The sequence below is a fragment of the Aquila chrysaetos genome, chromosome 1 (assembly GCF_900496995.4).
Source record: "Aquila chrysaetos chrysaetos chromosome 1, bAquChr1.4, whole genome shotgun sequence".
NCBI lineage: Eukaryota > Metazoa > Chordata > Aves > Accipitriformes > Accipitridae > Aquila > Aquila chrysaetos.
This window is the reverse complement of record NC_044004.1, coordinates 79,214,499-79,235,942: the sequence shown is the minus strand read 5'-3', so window position 1 is coordinate 79,235,942 and position 21,444 is coordinate 79,214,499. Positions and strand designations below refer to the sequence as shown.

The 21,444-nt window shown below is 36.9% G+C and overlaps 1 protein-coding gene and 1 long non-coding RNA gene across 4 annotated transcripts in view; one reads left to right on the top strand and one right to left on the bottom strand.

Annotated features, from left to right (window-relative positions):
* Positions 1 to 21,444, bottom strand: part of PDE5A (phosphodiesterase 5A) — a 141,335-nt gene that overhangs the window by 10,093 nt on the left and 109,798 nt on the right. For 2 of the 3 annotated variants that reach the window (XM_030025627.2, XM_030025610.2), the window contains 7 exons: positions 20,829 to 20,913; positions 16,472 to 16,647; positions 14,941 to 15,000; positions 8,352 to 8,498; positions 5,891 to 6,016; positions 3,779 to 3,873; positions 300 to 387 (listed from right to left, as the gene is read on the bottom strand). In XM_030025627.2, coding sequence (XP_029881487.1) covers positions 300 to 387; positions 3,779 to 3,873; positions 5,891 to 6,016; positions 8,352 to 8,498; positions 14,941 to 15,000; positions 16,472 to 16,647; positions 20,829 to 20,913 — 777 coding nt within the window. The remainder of the gene's footprint in view (positions 1 to 299; positions 388 to 3,778; positions 3,874 to 5,890; positions 6,017 to 8,351; positions 8,499 to 14,940; positions 15,001 to 16,471; positions 16,648 to 20,828; positions 20,914 to 21,444) is intronic. The other variant, XM_030025619.2, reaches the window with a different exon arrangement.
* LOC115346074 overlaps positions 1 to 21,444 on the top strand; it is a 68,475-nt gene that overhangs the window by 23,987 nt on the left and 23,044 nt on the right. The gene's annotated exons all lie outside the window — the stretch shown is intronic.

Sequence of the window (21,444 nt, the reverse complement as noted above, 5' to 3'; positions counted from 1 at the left end):
TTGGTGGCTCATAAGAGGTCATGAAAATGGCAACACAGCCTTTTTTTTCCTTTGCACCAAGGAAGCAGGTACTCAAAAGGGTATTAGCAAGGCTTCCCTTATCAGGCAACACTTGGAAAGGTTTGGTGGCACTCAGCAATGGAACTGTGATTTCAAAACTGCTGCATTTGCTTTCTTTACCCAAAAAGGAATAAAGATCACTTAGGAATGTATAAGGGTGGGAATCTATCCAAAAGCTAAAAATAAAAAGTAAAATAGGGAATAGTTTCCTTCAGCATACACGAAAATGTGGCACTCACTGGACTATTCAGGATCATAAGGCATTGATCAAAATGATGATGCTCCATGATTGAGTGGCAATACAGTTGAGCCAGTGGATGTTCGCTTCTGAGGAGTAAAAAGACCCATCAGATGGAGAAAGCAAATTAAACATACTACTAATCCAGAAATAACTTCCCTTTTAATGTCCTCTTCTCATTATCAGGTTACTCCCCCCCCCCCCCCCCCCCCCATTCTTGTTCTTAAACAGTTCCTTTCCCCCTTCTGTGTAACTGGCCAAACAAAATGAATACATTTTGAGGGATGCAGGGGGAGTGCAGATAAAAAGACCATGCTGTTACTTTGTCAGGGCACTTACAACTCTAGTTTTCTGTGTTCTGTTACCTGTAGAGACCAGCTGCACCCAAGGAGTGAGAATGCAATACAAGGTTTTATAAAGAGTGAAAGTTCTTATATAAAAAGAAAGGGCAACAAGAAGGGTTCATCCACAAGCAAAATTTAAGTGACAGTTTTGGGTTTTGTAACATTTTACACACCAGCCTGGCATATTTAGTCAGCTCAGCTACTGAGCTTGTAAGTAATAATGCAGACCTAATCAGAAGCCCACTGATATTAATGGAAAAATCCCTGCTGACCTCAGTGGACTCTGGTGCAGGGCCCAAAATGTTGATCAAGTAATTTCCCAGTGTTAGTTAACTGTATTGGTACTTCATTCATCACCACTCTCTTCATGACCAAACTATTGCAATATCGCTACCTACCCTTTCCCCAGGGTAAAATCCAAAAGGGAAACATGTTGGTTGTACTGCAGGCAGTGAAAAACAGCATGAAACCAACTCTGCGGATGCAGAATTTAAAGCTGTCTTAGTCTAGAAAATAGAATTTACTGTTTGAGTAGCTTGAGACAAAATACAGAAACTCCTCCTCTCTGAGGATTTCAAATTTCCCCGTGTTCCTCATTGCATAATATGGTTCTTAGCTTTTGCTACTGTATCTTCATTTTCAGCCCCTGGTCCCACATCGCTTATATCATCTCTTCAACTAAATCAGGATTCTTTTGGAAGTCTGTTTTGCTGCTGATCCTGAATCTATTACTCTAATTATAATCTGACCTACAAATGTTTAATCATGTAAGAAATTCTTTTTTAGCATATAGTTCCATGGGACTTTTTGTATGGTTAAGGATCATTCACATGAATTAGTGGTTGCGGGATTGGGTCCCTATGTAAGTGAGTGCACACAGAGACTCAAATAAAAGTTATAAGAGGAGACTCCGGGGATTTAAGAAGCACAAAAATGTGGAGAGAAAGATGGAAAGACAAACAAAAATGCGGAAAGGGAGATTAAAGGATGCAAGCCCCTGAGGATTATGGGCTGGCTGCCCAGCACCTCCTCTGAGATCACTGCAAAAGGAGTATAGAGCAAATACGCTTGCGTGTTTCTGTAAGGAAACAAACTGTAGGATGGTGCCAACACATGCTGGGTGAAATTCCCATTGAATTAAGTGGGACGCATACTGTGTCCTCCAAAGTTCATCCTGACTGAAGAGAGAAATATGTGAGAAATATCGTAGGTTATCTTCCCAAGTACTGCACCAAACTCAAGCTTGCTCAGTACTTACAGACTCTGGCTGTCTGGGAAGACACAAGTGCTGGAAATAAACTCAGGTCCTACTTCTGTAGTACATAGCATTTCTGTTAAACCACCATGCCAGGCCAAAGAACACCATTGCTTTCTGAACACAGGCGTTTGGTTATGCAGTTTTCATACTCTGTGCTTGCCTACTTTACATGTGGGTTTGGAAGAAAAAGAAAATAAAACCCCTGCATATCTACCAAGAGACCTTTAAGCAGTTCATTTCCTGTAATTTCTACTACCGGGACCATTTTAATTTTTGAAACGCTGTTGCTTAGAGAAAAGAATCATATGCTAAATATCCACTCTCCCTGCTTCCAAGGAAGAAACAAAAGGGATCCGTTCCTGGAAAAAAATAACTCTTCATTTAGATTTAAATGGGGGACTTAAAACCAAAATTCGTGGAACTTTCTATTGAAAAAGAATTATTAAGCTGTAATCATCTCCGCTTTACAGCATGTGTGAATGTTAGATTTTGCTGTCTGACACTTTCCCAGGACATTTTTGAGAGGAGATGACGCATCTCCAGATGTCTTCCAGGAAATTTATTTTTAAATAAATAAAGTGAAAAATAGCTAACCGGTTCCAATCACTGCAAGGCTACAGTTACTGCTGGAATCCCCTATTAGGGAACTAGAAAAAGGTTACTCTCTCAGTTTTGTGGGGTTTTGGCATTTGTTTGTGTTTTGCTTTACACATCAGTCTTAGTGTTATTCTGAACGTATATCTGAAAGGCAGGAATTCTGTTTCAGCTTACTTATTTTCTGCCTTTCAGTATTCTCTGCCTCCAACAAACTTTTCCTCCCCTAGTGTCTTACTTTACACACAGCGAGAACAGCAGACCATTTCTTCCAAAGGTAGCTTCAAAACCACTCTCCAACTCTGCCAGAAAAAGATACAAGTATACATTTCTGGGTATCTTTTCCCCATCTCTGGTCAGATCAGGACACATTGCCTTATCACAGTAATCCCATTATACTATGTTTTAAGTCAAGCTATTTATTTAATCAAAGAATCATATACTGTTGTTTGAAGTGAATACTTAAATTCACTGAAAAACACATTTTGGGCAGATCTGAAACTATTAATAAATTTAAAAAACCCAAGTAGTTTTAGTTAAAAATTAAAATATGGATAAAATTGTAGAAGAGTTCAGATGTTTCCTTTTGATAACTTCAAAGCAAAATATTTTGTTTAGTAAAAATATTTTGTTTCAAGGTTTTAAAACAAATTTTGACTTTTTGCATTGTAAAGGTTTTTCTGTAATTCCAGAATTGATGAAAGTTAAAAAGTACAGATAACCCCAAATCAATGCAAAACAGTCATACATTTTTAATGTGATTTTAAATATGTATCTTATCCAAACCAATTTAGAATTCAGGAAAAACACGGCTACATCATGAGTTAAACAGAGTTTGAAATGGTAGGGAGACACCTTTGTATCAGATGGCTGCAGATCTCAGCTCTGTGCTGGCCCAGACTAGGTGGGGAACAGCTGGTTGGGCAGGGAGCAATCTGAAAAGCTGCACATTTCCTACATGCTGTCCCTTAAAAGCTGGGACCTTTTGCTGTCACTGTATGGGAAATGGGGGATGGGACATCTGGAACAGAAGCAGGAAGACGCTGCCTCTGCACAGTCTACAAAGAGTTCACTTCATCTGCTGTCGCATTTAGTCAACAACTGAGGTTGTGCCTCTTTGCTTTGGACTCTTGAATGTTTCTGGCTGTTCTTGCACTTACTGCTTTGTAAAAACCTGCTCCTTTGCACAGCCTCACATCATCAAATCAAGTAGGTTGTACTTCATTTAGCTCTGTGATTTTGGTATTAATTTGTTTTTATTTAACTTCTCTCAGACTTGCTTACCTTTGTATGTAAGAGTTGTTCACTCCCCTGTGATCCAAATCATGGCTTAGAGTTGCTATCAGCAGAGCCAGTGTTTCTAAGTCAGTCAGTTTGCTCTATATGTAAAGAGTAATACAAGAAGTGAGTTAGCTTTATGATGGGGATTTATTTTGCACAATGTGTTTTATATCTGCTGTCTTGTCTTTACCCACATAGCAGATACAGTTCAAGCCCAAGGAGGACAGAGTCATAAAATGGTATGCTGAGAATAAGGGTTATCTCTGAAGTTGTGGTGCACAGTAGTAATCATTCTCCATAGGCCTCAATGCAGTTTTCAGAGGGAACATCATTTAGCTCTATATAAGCTGATGAGAAGACGGACACAGAAGAATGACTTTTAGCTCAGCTCCTCTATTACCTCAAGGGAGTTAGGCTACATTCCCTAAATAGGTATAAAAATAAATTAATTATACAGATGTCATTGGAATAATCAGAAGGGAAAAATGTCATGCTTTTCATTGATCACTGGGCTAATAAATTAACAGAAGTTTAAAACCCATGGAAAACAAAATCAACCAATATCTGACTCTTTAATAATGAGTTTATTCTGGAGCTCCAACAAGGATTAGAGAAAAGGTTACAGTTTCTCTTTTATGATTATTTCATATCTTTAATATTGTTCAGTAGAATTGGGTAGAAAATTTATTTAAATCTGTCCAGTGAGAAACAGGCTTGACAAAGCTACAGTATTCATGCAGCATTTCGTAATGGGACAAGAATAGCAGGCACAACAGTCAGGACAGGAATTTGAAGAACAGCTTGTGACAGCACTGCCACTGGGGGCTGTACCCTCTGTAAAATCAAATCCAAATTTTCTTGAACCAGTTACAACTTCTGTAGATTTGCATCTGCTTTCTAGATAATGAAACCTGTCCTTAGTCTAGTCAAAAGACAAATCAGTTTGGAAATGAGTGATTTTAGTGTTTCTCCTAGGAAGATGTGTCCCCCAATGCTTGCTTTTCCCCTCAAACTAGAGAAAATTGAGACACTTATGCTCAGTGCCGTTCTGACTCCAGAATCTAGGGCATGAAAATCAATGTGGAGTGAATCCAACATAGTCAGGAATAAAACAACTTATGGAAATTGCAGTGGAGACTGAAAAGACTCCAAAAACAGCAAGCAAGCTATCAGGATCATCAGATTGCTAGACCACACGCAGAGCAAAACTACCATGTCCATTTCAGTATAGAAAGAATATGAAAGCCCTTGCCTTTGTCTCTTCCAGCACCTTTTGCCTTTTTTTTTAGTAAGACAAAGTTTGCAGAGGAAGGGAATGCCTCTTCATTATCAGTACTGGGTTTTGGTCTACAAATAGGATTTATTTATTCCCTCAGAAGTGCTTACTGTAAAATTGTATAAACCAACTAATAACAATTGTCTGTAATCAAACTGGAGAAACACGTTAATTCAGAATGAACAGAAACATTTTGTTTCTTCAAGAATATTAAAAAAAACCCTAGAAACATATTTTGGAAAAATCTTAAATCAGTATCTTTCTTATTTTGGGGATCATCTAGCCCTTCAGCATTTATAATAAAAAGTGATTAGGTTGTTTTTTAAATTATTATGTGTCTTTTAAGTGGAAGGTTGAAAGATTGTTCAAAAGCAGTGAAATAAGCATTTAAATCTTTATTTCCAAAAAATGTTCTATTGTTTGTCTAAAGCTGTATTCAGCTCTGTGTTTGAACTTAAAAAATTTCCTGTTGAATATTATAAGGAAACATCCTGAAATAGGGCCAGTCCTTTTCTTCTCCACTTTTTTGACTTGCTTGTAGCATAAGCATTAACTTTAAAAAATGACATAATCATGTACGTGCCTTATTTGAGATATTCCCATTGGGAACATCCAGCTGATCATTTCCGGAGGATTTAACTGAAACTGGGTGCATAACAACATGCCAACAATTTCACAAACCATGCCCTTAAAGCCAGAAGTCTTCAGCAGAAATATTTTGATTTCACTAGCAATACCATGGAGTGATGAACATTTTATTGACATGACAATCAGAACTATGCATCATTATACAGTTTGTTTAGCCAGAAGATTCTTAATGTAGAAACAGCAAAATGTACCTGAATTTTACCAGATTTTAAAGCAGCAAACATGCACTGCGCTGTATTAAAGGCATGTCTCCAATTGTGATAAGCAACATTTTTCCGATAATTTTTCTTTACACTTAAAATCCATCTGCAGAGAACCTTTAAGAAACAGCATCACATAGTTAACTGTAAATGTATTAGAAATCTGTTCTTTTTATGAAAACAAACCTTCTCTAATCTCGCTTGAAAACTGTCTCTCTTACAGAAATAAATTTCCTTTTAACTCAATTAAGTTCAAATAAAACATACTTGTAACTGTGAACATAGATAAGAATATGCTTACAGCCACTAGTACAGCCTATCATTGAGTATGTAATACTTGTGGGTTTGGGGTTTTATTACTAATGGCTAAATGTTACTGTCACATCCACTGCTCTGAATTCAGAAACTGAGTTATGTTGAGCTAACTGGGAGAAAAAAATCATTGTAATGACATATTTGACAGAGAAATTTTTTTTTTTAATTAGAGGGTCCTCTTAAGAGCTTTTTTGATAATGAACATGTAGCTTTTCCCTTGTATCAGCTTGTCAAAAACCAAGCAGAATTGGACTTTGGAAAGCATATAAGTATGATAGAAAGACAGCAATTACTATATTGCTGGGTAGGTTTTTTTTATGCAGGAGGAAAGTATGTCCTGGATGTTTTACACAACAGTATTACAAGTTGTGGGGTTATACTTTACTTCTAAGAAAGTGAAAGGTATGAAGGTCAGATAGTAATTTGATGTGTACTAGAACAGATCCTTTGGTTTAAATGGATACAGCATACTGCTCTATGTTAAACGCTGGCTGAGAATCTAGGCCTTGGTTTGTTCAAGAAAATTTTTAGTGTTCCTAGTGAAAGATGTTGTACTGACAGAAATGAAAATCTAGTATCATTCACCCACATAAACAATTCCACACAGACAAAAGCAGCAGTACTCTTTGCCTTTCCACTGTTAAAAAAGGAGTGCTAGGCTACTGCCAGTTTTCTTTAGCTCTAGTATGGAAAGTTGAAGGTGTAACTTCAAAGCTGTCACTGTTCTCTTGCTTCTACTGAGATGTGTAATTATGTGTCTATTGTCATGGTGTTATTTTGGTTTTGCAAATCCATTACAATTGCTCCACTAGGAACTAGAAGCCACCCATTACTGGGCTGCCTGACTCCCTCTCTTCTGCTGGGATATATCCCTTAAGGAAGTACAAGTTCTTGGGCTTACTACAAAGGTGAAACTAAATACTGGGATATTCAAGTGATCAGACTAGGTAATACAGTACTCCTTTTGGCCCTTAAACACTGCTAATCGAAATTGGTCTATAAACTGGTGATCTACAAAATAAATACCTGTTTTCTTTTACTAATTTGTTTGCCTATGAAGTGCTCTGAATTGATCTTGCATTTTGATACTGAACTTTGGAAGTTATGTTGAAAAATGTATAAAGCAAAAATAAAGAACTTAAAAATGAAGGTTTTTACAAATAGAAATTGCGTATATCGACTGGAAGAGGCCTAAGAGATTATCTAGTCTACGTCCAGGGCCAGGAGCAAAATAAGAATACCTGTTTAGATCACCTCTGACAGATGTATATCTACAACTAGATCTATTGGTAAAAACTGTCAGGGAAATTTCCACAGCCCACATAAGTAATCTGTTTCAGTCTTCACTCTCTATAAAATTCCCCCTGATCTCTAATCTAATCTTTTGTGGGGGAAAGACTAGGCTAATTACTTTTACTACCTTATATAGACATAGAGAACAATATTACTCTCCTCTTTGTAACAGTCTTTCACTTACTGAAAAGTTGCTATCATCTCCCTTCTCAATATTCTGTTTTCTGGGAAAAAACAGCTTAATTCATTCAATCTTTGCTCAATCTCCTAATTTTTTTTTTTTTAATTAATTTGTATCTCTGTCTCTCTTTGTGTATTAGCTACAATATAATTAGTCCGTGGGCCTTAAATACCACTCTGTCAGTAAAGAATAACATTTTCTCCTTTTTGCCAATATGGCATATTATTGAACTTTTACATGGTTTCTGATACTAGTAGCTGTGAAATTATTTTCTCTTGTTACCACTAGCTGTTCTTTTGTTTACCATTTTTAATTTATGCATTTGACTGTTTTCGTTACTCTTTATATATTTATTCTTGCTGGTTTTGAAATATTGCTATACATTTTCAAACTTATTTGAATTTTAACCAAGTCCTCTACCTCCACTCCCCAAGTTTTCTAAAAGCATTTTACAGTCCATTAACCAAATTATTAATCATTCAGTAGAACCAAACTGAGGACAAACCCCAGTACTGCCCACTTTATATACCTTCCTAGTTTGCGAACTACTCTTTAATACAGATTTCCAATTATATTTACTGGAGGCTTGTTTCACTATTCTCCCGATTTTCTAATAATTTAAGTTGTTTCTTTATGTGAAGCAGCATTTGACAGCATTCATACCTCATGTTTCATTTGGAAGTTTTGCACCAGGTTGAGGTCTGTAAACATTCGAATTGTACACAGTGTTGTTTCAAAATCTGATAGCTCAAAATCACTGAAGTTGAAATCAGTTAGGTTGAGAGATTGTGCAGATGGTACTACAGCAGCCTAGAGAAGAATAAGAGAACACAGCTTAGCACTAGGAAAGAGAAAGCATAACGTAAATACCTGCTTTTTCAACAGAGAAGTAGTGAGATACTAAATTTTACCTTCACATTATACTGAAACCTGATGATTACTTTGCATTTATCTTTCCGTAGCCTTTTCATTTAACATTACCTTGCTTGCTTAGATTTAACACACACTTTTCCACAGACCAAGAGAATAAGGAATGGATTACCTGGTCAGTCTGTTATCTAAATCACCTAAGGCAAATTGCAACCAAGAGTATGTATGAAATTGGGAGATAGAGAAAATAAGCCAGTGGAGTTACATGTTTGTTTTTATGGACGTGCAGACATCAAAATCTGTAACTGTTGGCATTTTTCTAAGAATGGTGAGGAAAGAGAAGTCAGTAGAACAGAATTCCTAACAGAATCCACATTCAGTGCTATGGTAGTCAGAACATGTCCACAGGCAGGGCTTTCTCAGGGCTAGAAACCTGAAAAATTAGGGTTCACCTGTGATCAATAATCTTTAAAATCTTTGGACAAAGGTTTTGATGTAATTTCAGTACAATCATAAACATTCAGTGTGAAATTTGAAATTACAAAGTAGACAAAAAACCCCAACTCTATACTTTTTAAAATCTGTAACTTTTATTATCAGTAATATCCCCATGTGTTACATGTATTACAGCTCTATGTATTACAACTGTACTTTTTCTAGTTACAAAATTCAGAGTATAGCTATTGGTTGCCCTTCAAAATACAAATGTTAGGGTTGCTAACAAAATAAATGGTAAATCTTAGGCTATAGAACAAAAATTAGTATCAGTTTTTTCAGTGAAATAAAAGGTGGAGTTCTCAGTGCTACTTCTTTACAGTTGTTTCACCTCAATATGAGTGTGGTTTAAAAGAAAATCAGGTAAAACTGAAATGGTGAAAGAAAGAAAAGGAAGCATGTGCCATAATCTACAGTATTATTACATGTAGCATGCAAATCAGCTCTCTCCATAACTACATCTACCAATCTCTGTTCCGTATAAGCTTGCTGTTATCTTTCCTGTGTGTCTGAATCAGAGTCATGAAAGATTATGAAAAATAGTGTTTACACAGAAAAAAATTCCAACATTCTTACACATTTCTTGTACCAGTAATTTTGTGTCCCTCAGTTTGGATTCATGTGGTATTTCATCTATGAGCATGTGAAAGAACCACCAGGCCTGTATGTTCAGTGGAAAATAATGCAACCATTTAGGAACCCTAATGACATAATTTTGAAAAATTGCAACTGCAGTCTGGTATTTCATGAGGAAAGGGGCTGGAAGGACACAGTAGGAGCTCAACAGAACACCTCATGCCTGTGTTCTGACTTCATTCATAATTTATCTTTCCCTTCCTTGTTCTCCTGCCTTTGACAGCCACAACAATAAGTTTCATTTCAGCTGAGACATAAAAAACTGCACTCTATAGCTATTCAAGTGTTACTTAACTGGATTAGATATTTCCTCTTTCACTTACTGAAGCCAATAGAGCTATCTGCTGCCCATTTTACAGCATGAAAGTTCACCAACTATTTTAATTTCAAGTTATTGAGCTATGGTTAGCTTCTGTAAGCACTGACCTAACTACAACCTCTTGCTCAATTTCTCCACCTCAGGAATATTATAAAGAGCATGAAACGGTCAAGAAAAGAAGAAAATGTGCCAATTAATTCCCGTCTTTGCATAACTGTGACTTTTAAATTACTATTGCTTACTACAGGCATCGTATTAATAGTAATTAGTAGTGAATAATTAATTAGTGACTCCATTTCATTACCTGGTTAAGTATAGAAAATAATTTTAAAAACTTGTCTTCTATTATGATTGAAAAACCTACAGATAAAGCTTATAACTTCATTTCATACACCAAGGTGTTACCTTCAAGGAAAGCCTCAAGCACAAGAATAGTCCATTCTGGCATGCAGGAAGTCAAGCAAGCATGGTAAATGGCCGGCATGGATGAACAGGGAATTCCTGAGTGAGCTCAAATGAAAAAATGAAGTACATAGAAGGAGGAAGTGGGGATGGGCTACCTGGGAAGAATACAGAGACATTACCAAAGTGTGCAGGGATGAAGATGGGAAAACCAAAGCTCAGCTTGAGTTGGAACTACTGAGGGATGGGAAGGGCAACAAAAATTTTTTCTCTAAATACATTGGCAGCAAAAGGAAGGCTAAGGAAAACGTGGGACCACTGTGGTAACTGACTGGTTTTGCTTTGTTTCATTTGCTTTGTATGATAAAACACAGGTTGCAGACAGTATCCAGGCTCAAAGGAGGTGACTGATGCAATATGACGTTCTGTGGTATGTGGAAATGATGAGGAAAGTGAAAAATTTGACTGCAGCCTATTACACAAGGCAGATAATAAATAGAATAGAATAGAATAGCTCCAGTTGGAAGGGACATACAACGATCATTTAGTCCAACTGCCTGATGAAGCATCTATTTTCTGTGCTATCAGATTATTTAGAAGCAAAACAAAGCACATTGCAAAAAGGTATATCCAGAAGCATAATTTTAATCTATTTTGGCTGGCTTGATACAATGATGTGAGTGCAAAATAAAAATTAATAAAATTCTGAAGCCAAGTAAATTGCCATTCATCAGCTGACCCTCAGCAGTGGAACAGAAGTTGTACAATATGTTAGCTTCAGCCATCAGGGACGGTTCAGTTTATAGACAGTGACTTGCTACATCACTGTAATTTAGGCACCTGGATCGCATCTCCACACATTACGTCAAAGCTGTACAATCTGAAGCCTGGAATAAACTATAAGTAACATCTGTCTATCACTTCAGGCAAGGTGGTTATATTAGTTAGCTGCTCCACATGCTGATTTCAAAACTGAAGTCTTTCTATAATGTGTAGATGGGAAGGTAGTCAACACAAAGGTATCCCAGTAATGTGGTAGAGGTTATTCTTAACTAGGGGAAAATACTAGCACAAGTACTTCACAGAAGCTTTTGGAAAGTCTGTGTGGGTACACCAAAAAAGAAAAAAAAGTTCTCTACACCTTGCTGACAGTTTAAGTTAGACTGCAAGGAAAGAATCAATTGCATAAGAAAGGAACTGCCATGCTCACATATTTCCCTGAATCAGTACTTAAAATAATCACCTGCTCTGAATTGCTTTCTAGATTCACCTATCTCTCTCCCACAACTAAGAGGAGAAGCTAAGGAAGTAAGTTAGCTTTCTCAACTTGGGTAGCAGGTACTCCCTTTGTCACTACTTATCCAGGACTTAGGTTAAGACTAGGAATAGGAGTACTGATGTCTTTAACATGAATGACTTGCTCTTGAAACTACTTGGCCCTATCTCTTTTCAAGTACTGCTGCCTTTATCAATGCACAGAAACAGCAAATAGTTTCAGAAAAAAAAAGGCAGAGGTTGATACTTGCAACATTTAATTGCGTTCTACTTCATGAGTACGAAGGAAAAATGGCAGCAATGGTCCTGTATCTCAAAGGGTACATGATATTTAAAGAGCAAGATTTGTCTCTTTTCCTTGTTTTCGGAATAAGGTTTTAATTGATTCAACTAGAAGACTGCAGTGCAGAAGTATTAACCACGTGACTGTACCATGTGGATTTTTAGGGTAAGGGTCTACAATCGCATCTCATCATAGGGTAATTAAGGAGAAAACTGAGGCTATTGTCAGTAGGTTGAAATTCTGTCTGTAAGGTTTTGCTCCTCCAATCTAAACCTTTCAGGAGTCCACAAATAAAATGTATTTGAAAGCTACAGTTTTAAATTAGAGAAACCACTTGCTGATAAATCTGTTGTCACAAATTTCACTTGCGACAAGCCGTAGTAATTTCTGTTGCCAATGCCGTGTTTCACTAATATAGTGTGTATTAACTGTAATGATTCAAAGATAGCAGGTAAAAGTATCAATTCCAGTATTATGCTAAAAAGCTCAAGTCCTGTATCTACTTTGATATACCGTTGCTTCTGCTGAGTAACTTTGTGACAGCATGCGTCCTAGCTGGGGGAAAGCGCTTATACTAAATTTTACATTGTGTTTAGTTACAAAATAACAGAAAGAACTACATTTTTTTTTTTTGTACTATAAAGCTGTACATCTGAAAAGACAAGGGTCTTCAGACCAAGTTTTGGCTGTGGTTTTATTCTTAAACACATTATAAAACAAGTAATTTCTCAATTTAATAAACTTTCCTTTAGTTGCCTTTACTTTAGTTTAGTTTCCTTGACTCAGCTTTGACCATCTGTTTGGCTATCATGGACATCTGTGAGGTGAGCTAGCAATGAAATAAAGACATACAGAGGCTTCGGTTATTTGGAAGCCAGGGAGTGAGTGGTAGCCTAAGACATCACTAAGGCACTTGCAGAACCAGATGCAAAAATATAGAAGATATACACTAAATAGGTGAATAGCAGAGTGGAGGCCATATACATGGTAGTATGTAGTAAAATCTTTTAGCATGAAGAGACTCCACAAAGCAAGAAGTATTTTGAGCATCTTTTACCTTAATAGTAATAGCACTTCCATAATGCTTGGCAGATCACAAATTACTGCACAGTCAGTAATTTAGGAAAAAACCAAGTATCAATATTTTCTTTTGTGTGACACACACCATATGGAAACCTAAGCTGTTCTCTGTTTTTCAGAAGAAAGAGGAGTGACAACTATGAAGAAATGAAATCATTGCAATTTACAAAGAAAAACAAACTGAAAAAAAGCAGAAGAGAACTACTTTCATAAAAAGCAACACAATTAGAAAGTCTATATGCCATAAGGGAAGTTTTGAGTAATGAAAGTGGTGGAATGTGGCACCAAAGAAAGAAATTAAGCTTTCTAAAGGAAAGAATAATGCCTAAAGGAGCAATTCTAGGAGTGGTCATTGAATTAGGTATCTTGTACACAAAAGCACAAAGAAGAAACCATATTATCAGTGAGGTGGTTAGAGCTATACTGCTATATAAAACAGGCCAGGGATCATTCTCTAGCAATGAGGCGAAATGCCAAAAACTGGTTTGTCCATACTACACAGCACTTGGTCCATGGTTTGCTTTGGGCTCCATGTGGTGCCCTTAAGTTGTAAGATACCCTTATTTTTAGTGCCTGTTTTCTTTTTTCAGCTCAAATTATCTGAACTAATCTGATTGCTCTGTTAAAATTCAGAGTGATGGCTTCATAGCATGAAAATAGGGTATTTGTTTCATGCCCTGGGATGTGATGTGATGATATGTGATATATCTGAGGGTGCAAAACCTGCTTGAATAGTGCTGCAAGATGGTAGGCTAGAGGCAGCCAAATCTGGTGCACTCATCCACACTGTCTATTGGAGATGGCCTGTGCTATGTGCTCTAGTACTCTGTGCTCTGGTATTACCTTAGAAAGTGGTAGCTGACATGGGCCAAAATTGTGCTAGGAAGCACGTGGACAGTTAATCAGTAGAGGTAGACAGGGGTTCAGTGCTAGGTTTGTTGTGGTTCTGTTTTATTTAGCAGTAAAGATGTAACCACGGAGATTACAAGGCAAGCGGTGAAGAGAAACCATAAGAGGTGCATTGCATGCTGGTCTTGTCAGTGCCTCTTTATTGATGAGCAACAGCATGGTAGTACTGAGGTTCAAAATCTGTGTGATACTAAGCATTCTAGAACTATCGTTAATCTTGTGCCTTGTTCTGTGGGACCTTGCTTGTCCAGTCCATGCTACCAAGCTCGTGGTTCCCTATGTTCACCTTCCTCTCCATCCCTCCCATTTTTTTTTCGTACAGCAGGGGTGATGCTATTTCCCCAGAATGTCTACTCCAACAGCGAGAACTGGAGAGACTAAGCACAGGCTGTGCTTTGAACTACACTTGAAATCATAGCTGTAGTTATTCCTTAGGCAATGGTTTCTAAACACAGAATTAAACATGAGCAGAACAGGACACTGCACAGAAAAGTAAATATAAAAATAAAAAAAATAATCTTTGCATTAACAATTAAATACAGAATTTCTATGTAAGGCCATAAAGCTGCACCCATACTTGGGATGCTTGAAAGGTACCAAAGATATAAAATATACAACATTCAGACTTAGCTGCAGAAAGAAGAGTTCCCAACATTTTGCTTCTGAAATACTTAATCATTGCGAGTTGATACTAGCATTGCATCAGCTGTTACTGTCACTTAAACTCATAAGAAAGGCAGTCGGTATACTTCTGGTTCTCCTGTAATTGCAGCTCTCTGGCCAACCTGTATCTCTCATGGTAGGCATTGCAGCATTTCCCTTTTATGTGATGTATTGATTCAACTCTGGAACCAATCAGTTTAAGCTTCACTATAATTTTTATTTCTGGAAAATGTGCTTCTGCATGTTTGGGGATCACATCTGTGCCCTTTGTTGTTCTATGAATGGAATATTTCTGAAGTAATAGTAAAAAATTCAATTACCGCTGTTACCTGCAGCTCCCTCGTTTCCTCCTCAGCAGCAGAAGCATGGTATGAGAGAACCTACAGAAAGAGAAAAGCAGACCTTAGTACAAACAAAAGAGCAATGTGATAAAAAGGTATTTTTCCTAAAGCAGAATTTTCAGCTTGCAGCTGCACTGCACTGCACTGCATTGCATTGCATTGCATTTGCTGATGAAATCTAGTGTCCATGCAGGGCTCGTGCTGGTTTTAAGGGAGCTCTCTGAAAGCATATGGGGAGATATCTGGAGCTTTCACAGATCTCCCACAGCACAGAATCTTCTTGAGATAATTAGGTCAAGAAAACGTAAATAGTTTCTACAAAAGAGCAAAGAACTCTGATTTTCTCTTTGGAAAGTTTTCGTGTCCCACTTTCAAAGACAAATAATACATGAAACAGCTATAATTATGAGCCTGACATTATTGCCATAATAATCCTTTCAGGAGTTTATTCAGACATAAAATAAAGTTTTGCCCTAAGTGAAACTTGGCAACAAAAGTCTGAAAGTACATTTGTTTTATATTAACAAAATAAGCTCATATTTTTTAGCTGTTGAGAACACTGGACATGAAAATGCTATGGAGTTTTTTTAGCAACTAGAGACTGACTTTTTTGTAAAGAAATCATCTCATATACTAACCTATAATCTGCCTGGACTTCCTGTATTATCTATAAAGTGTTAAAGTAAGAGAGATAATTGCTAATCTGCCATATATAAGCAAACAGCTCTTTTTTTTAAAGCACTGAAATTATTTTGACAATAATTTTACCACCTTTTTATTTAACATGACTTAATAGAGGTTTATTTGAGAGTTTTAACATTTGTTTTAGAGGCTACAGGGTACAGAATCCCCATTTTAGGAATTCTGCACACACTGTGTTTACGTAATGAATGCTAGGAGATCCAAAGTCTACAAATTTTTCACTTTCAGCTTCAAGTTATCACCTCTGAGTAATTCAGCTTCTCAGACTAAAGCCCTCTTTAGCTATTAAACTTAACAGTAACCAATTCAAAGGCTGAGACCAGATGACGTTCATCTTGATATGGTTTGATGGAGCCCGAGGAAATTGCTGAAAACCTACAATAATGCTGCTGTTACTCCACAAACCAGTTTGTCTAAAGCACTGAGCCAAAATCATCACAGAAAACCTCAGACAAGAAAAGGAAGCCCCTAATCCCCCAAACCATTTCCTCTTCCTACGCAACAGAACAAACCTGCTATGTTGCCAACGTGTAACCTCTTGTAGAGGAAAAGACGCATTCAGCTCACCACTAAATTTCATGAGTAAAGTTAAAATACAATACCAAATAAAATAGTCTGCTGGCAGGTATGGAAACAAGTAGAAAAATTCCTGTGCAACTCAACAGGCCAAATGCTGTTCTTCTGGGGGAGAACAATTTCTGTTCAGTATCCATATGAGTAGCTGCACTTATGTGTAGAACAGACAGGGTCTGGAGAAAATGAGGATCTGTTTTGGGCTAGTTAAGGACCGCCTACATTTTCAGCTCACCTCTAATGTCACCATCTGTTTGGCCATGGCTCTTTCTACAGCTTCGTACATCTGTGTATTCTGGATCCCCAAGCCACAAAAGATGACAAATGCTTCCAGGAACTGTTCATCATTTCTGTTGAAAGCCTTGATTTTGCCCGAGTTTTCTTCCATCTTATTCACAAGCTGGCAAACCCCTATGCCAGGATACAGAAATTAAAAGAAGTAATACAGAGAACTCCCAACATATCACCTATTGTATGAAACGTCAAGAGAAAAATTAAGTCTAGGACAGTTTAGCCTACAGTATAAACCACCAATATACATATAAGTTACAAACAGAAGTGCTGTAGGATTTTCCCTGAAGTTTTTTAGAGTAATTTCACTGTATTATAGAATAAATGCTAAAATGTTATATATTACTAAGTAGACTCAAAAGTATTTATTAGGATTTGTAAAACAAAAATGTAGGGCTTTACAGACTTGATTATCTTGTGAAATTCTAGGGACGTTTTCATCCTAACTTTTATTATTAATAGCATTCTAGATTGATATAATCCCTAAAGACAACTTGTCCTTTGGAGGCTAATTAAATTTTTGTAACCATGCCAAAAGAACATTTATGAAAGTCAGAACAGTGGTACACAGAGTTTTCACTTCCTTGTTTGAGTCAGTACTGGAAATTTTTTAGAATAAATGAACTAAACAGAGAATACCCATGTTGAGGCTCAAAGCTTAAGTATACTTGCTGGTCCTGGGAGGATGTGATTGAATTACAGCCTGCTCCAAAGACTACTGAACTCATTGAAAAGCATCTTGCTGAATTCAGCTTGTTAGGTTCACACTTGTTGATAGTTGCATCTGTTTATCTTCTGTTAAGAACTTCTGAACTTTTCTGTGCACATGCCATTGAAAGGTCTGACAGGTAACTTCTACCAGACCTCCCTGACACCATTCTAAGCAGAGGAAAATTCACACATATACCTCACTTTAGTTTTACCTAGGGGATGGCAGTTTCTGCTAAGAAATCAGAATATTAATTAAAGCAGCTGCATTGTAAGTATATGTTGTCTTTGGCCAAAACTGCTTTGGGGGCGATTGTTGTCTTAAGTGAGTCCAAATGTTTTCTCACTCTCATGAGTGTGAGTACTAACAGTTTTGAACATAAAAGCTAGCATTTTCCTGGCCAACTGCAAATAATTATCCCAGTGAAAATAATAGTTGCAAATTAAAAATTCTGAAAAAAATTACTAAATGAAAAAGTCTTCATTTTCTATAAATTGCTATTGCATGCCAGTTTGTATAGTTTATGTATTTTATGAAGAACACTTTGCAGCAGGAAGAGTGAAATATTAAATAAGTTTTTAACCAGCAAAAGAGAAGATAACTATTTAGCATGGTGTTTCCAGAACACTCTTAATAATTCTTAGGTTTTCTTGCTTCAGTAGAGCTACTCCTAATTTACACAGGATATATGAACAGAATCTGAATGCGTTACACTTTGCCACCGTAAGGTCAGGGAGGCCGGATTTCCTCTCTGCTTATGGGTAGGGAAGAAATTATAATGAATAGTATTTTACAGCCATACCAACAGTGAACATAATCAGCAGCTACTGTAAGGTCTTGTCAGTGGTAAGAATTTTTTATATGAAAGTATTTTCAGCATTTTAGTACTCCATATTTACAGACTAAAAAAGCTCATTGAGGTTTTTAATTGAAAGGAAAAAAAGTCTTTGAGGGAGCAAGTGTGCATCTTCCCTGTTGCAGTAGGTAGAAAACCTGAGGAAAAGAACGTAGCACACACATGCAAACTGTGTTTTTAGAAGAACATTGGCCATGCACATAAAGTTTTAATGTCTGGTGACAATGTAACACTGTCCTGTTTCCAAATGACATTCTGTTTGGGGAACTTATTTTAATATCAGAGTCTCCTCTGAAGAGATCAGTAAGAATATTTTAACTGTAGCTGTAAGATGTTGTAACAGGTGTTGTGGTATCTGAATACTGCAAACAGGATTCCGAACCTTAATGGAATGAGATGACTAGATGAATGATAGTAAAAATATATAATCCAGCAAATAAGGATTCACTAAGAACAAGATTAACTTTCCGTGGGAAAAAGAAGCTGACTTATAAAACTCTATAGGAAAATATCATGAAACTCACTTTTAGATCTCTGTTCAGTACTGTTTATGACATTATAATTATTTCCATAGCAACTGTGATGTAATGAAAACAAGATTAAGACTCAACAGTAAATAAGCCACAAAAGCAAATGAATTCTTGAAAGACACAGCTTTTGGATGCACGTAAATGTCTCTTAAAAACATTAGAGAACTGCAGTAAATATACTGTGTAGTACTTAAGACTCTTTTAACTGTAACCTTTTTCAAAAGCTTCCCCAAAGCATTGAGGGGTCCGTACATTACAACTGAAGGAACTCAAAAGTCTCTTAGTGGGACATAGTTATAAAACCACAGAAAGATTCTGTAAAGCTTTCACCACATACCTGAAAAATGCACAAGTCAGGAGAATAAAAAAGTTCTTTTCATCTTTCTTGCCAGTAAGGTTTGCTTGGTTTTGCTGTGGACAGTTTTTCCTACCCCACGCCCATCTGCACACCCCACTTCCCAAATTCTGGTTTTGGGTATAATAATCTTAAAAATAAAAAAGTAGACCTATAATAATAGTCTTACATAGGATATAGTATGCTAAAGGAACTTCTGGGTATTGTCCCAAAGACAACTTCTTGACCTTACCCTATTAAAGACCTGAACATTAGGCAGGCTGTGAAGCCTTAAAAAACTTCAAAGAACATTTCCCAGTGAGAACTACTCAGATTTGAAAAACTCACCTAAATGGGTGGCCTGACTGAAACTTTTCAGTTTGAACTTCCACAAAAATAACAATAGAAAAAAACTACATGAGATCAGATGCAACTGTTTTATCAGTAGCTAACAGCATAGTGAAATATCTTTAATTAAAGCTCAACAGTTCAGTCTTCATCTTGGTCTTCTAGGGTCTGGTAGAATATTTAAAGCAATGAAAGAACTCTAAGAAGCTGACATCAAAAGAAATTTCAGGGAACTCCATTAGGTAAAGATGATGCTTCTCTTTCTGCTTCAGAAGTTGAAAAAAAAAGATCTGTCTTAATGAAAAAGGGACCTCGTATTTACTATATATATTCGATTATGCAGTTTTGCCCTAATTCTGAAGGAAAATTATTTGAATACCATTAAAAAATGCATTCTTGGAACTCTTAACATTTACTTGCTAAATTTTGTAAAGCTGAGGAAGTTGGATTCATGCTGCTATCTAGGAATCAGTATATTTTGTGTTCTGCTTGCTTGTGGAACTTACTGATGCCAGGAAAGCAGGCTGACACTCATTCTACTCTCCATGGCACAGGAATGTCCTGGTAATTTCCAAAAGCATCATCATCCGTTTGTTTAAGGTGAATCTGAAACTCACTGAAAGACTTAAAGCTCATTAAGCTTATTCCCTGATCAGATTCTCAAAACTATTTAGGTGTATATTAATTTTTGAGGACCCAGACCATGGCCACCTCAGTATTTTTAGGAACTAGAGATAACTAGGCCTCTAAGTTTCCATAAGCATCTAGCCCTATGAGGACCTATGTGATGTCTAATTACTTCTGAAAATGTTACCCCAGGAAACCAGTGGTACTATGGCCACTCTTTAAAATAGAAGAACAGTAGTTCTTGAAAAAGCAAAGGAGATGCTGCAGAGATAGTTACTCTGGGTAGCTTTAGACACTTAAACTAGTGTCTTATGATAGGACTGTAGGCTCCCTGTGTAATCCACAGATAGAAGCAGGCACCTCCAAAGGGCAATTTGTAGCGCCAAAATTGCACAGCAGCTAGCTTTCTTCTAATGTATGAATCTTTCCGTAGCTGAGTCTCATTTGAGGAAACAGTCAATGTCTGTGCAGCTCAGCTTGCCTTTCCACATGCCACTAGTTGCCTAAAAGTCCACCACTACAGACAGCTCAGGCCTGAAGAGCTTATTTACTGATTTATGTCTTCTCTTCCTTTCACTGCCTTGTAAAAGATCTACACAAGCAAGAGGGGTAACTAACTCTCTGAACAGGAAGCAATGAAAATAATTTTATTCACAGAAAATTTTCAAATGCAAAGAAGCTATAAAAATGGTGAAGTATCACAAGTGTCTTGTAGCTACTTGGTAACTTACCAGGTAACCAATTTACAGTCAAGGTTGCAGTGGACTTACTAGTTGAAAACATGATAATTAACTGTCTTTTCTCCTGGGTTGAGATTCCATGTTGCTGAGATTTTACTATGGAGCACAGAAATATTTCTATGAAAGGTATAAAAATATTTTTTGTAAAGATACCTACCTATCACTTTATTCTTTTTCCCATTTTTTATTGGTGTACACAGCAAACTCTTTATGTGTTGACTTACATTTTCTGCATTGTCATTCTGTTAAACAAACAAAAAAATACAGTTACAATTTTAAAGAATAATGTTCAAGTGGCTGAAGTGAAAAAGCCGTAGAGCTGGGGTCTACAACTATTCTTGGCTTACATACTCTTTCAAAAAGCAACCACGTCTTCAAACAGTTTGCACATCTTTGGCTGGACAGTATAATAAACACTGTATCTGACACAAGCTTTGGTGAACAATAATACAGGTGATGATGATAATCTTCATTCAGTAGGAGTTTACAGTGACTTGCGTAATTGTGCTAAAAATGTGCTGATGTTATAATAGGTTCTTTCATTAGACGGTACCACTTCCATGAAAATGACAACTTTGCACCAAGACGAAGTGTTCCACTTAGTGCAGCTGAAAAGAGATCAGATGGGCTTTAGGACACCTTTTTACTCTCATCAGGTGATGAGCTATAAAACGAACTTACGTCTCCCCTTTCCAACATATCCCCTCACTTGCAATATGGCAATGTAAGGAACAGGTGTCATAAAACAAGAGTAACTACCTGACATTAAGCTA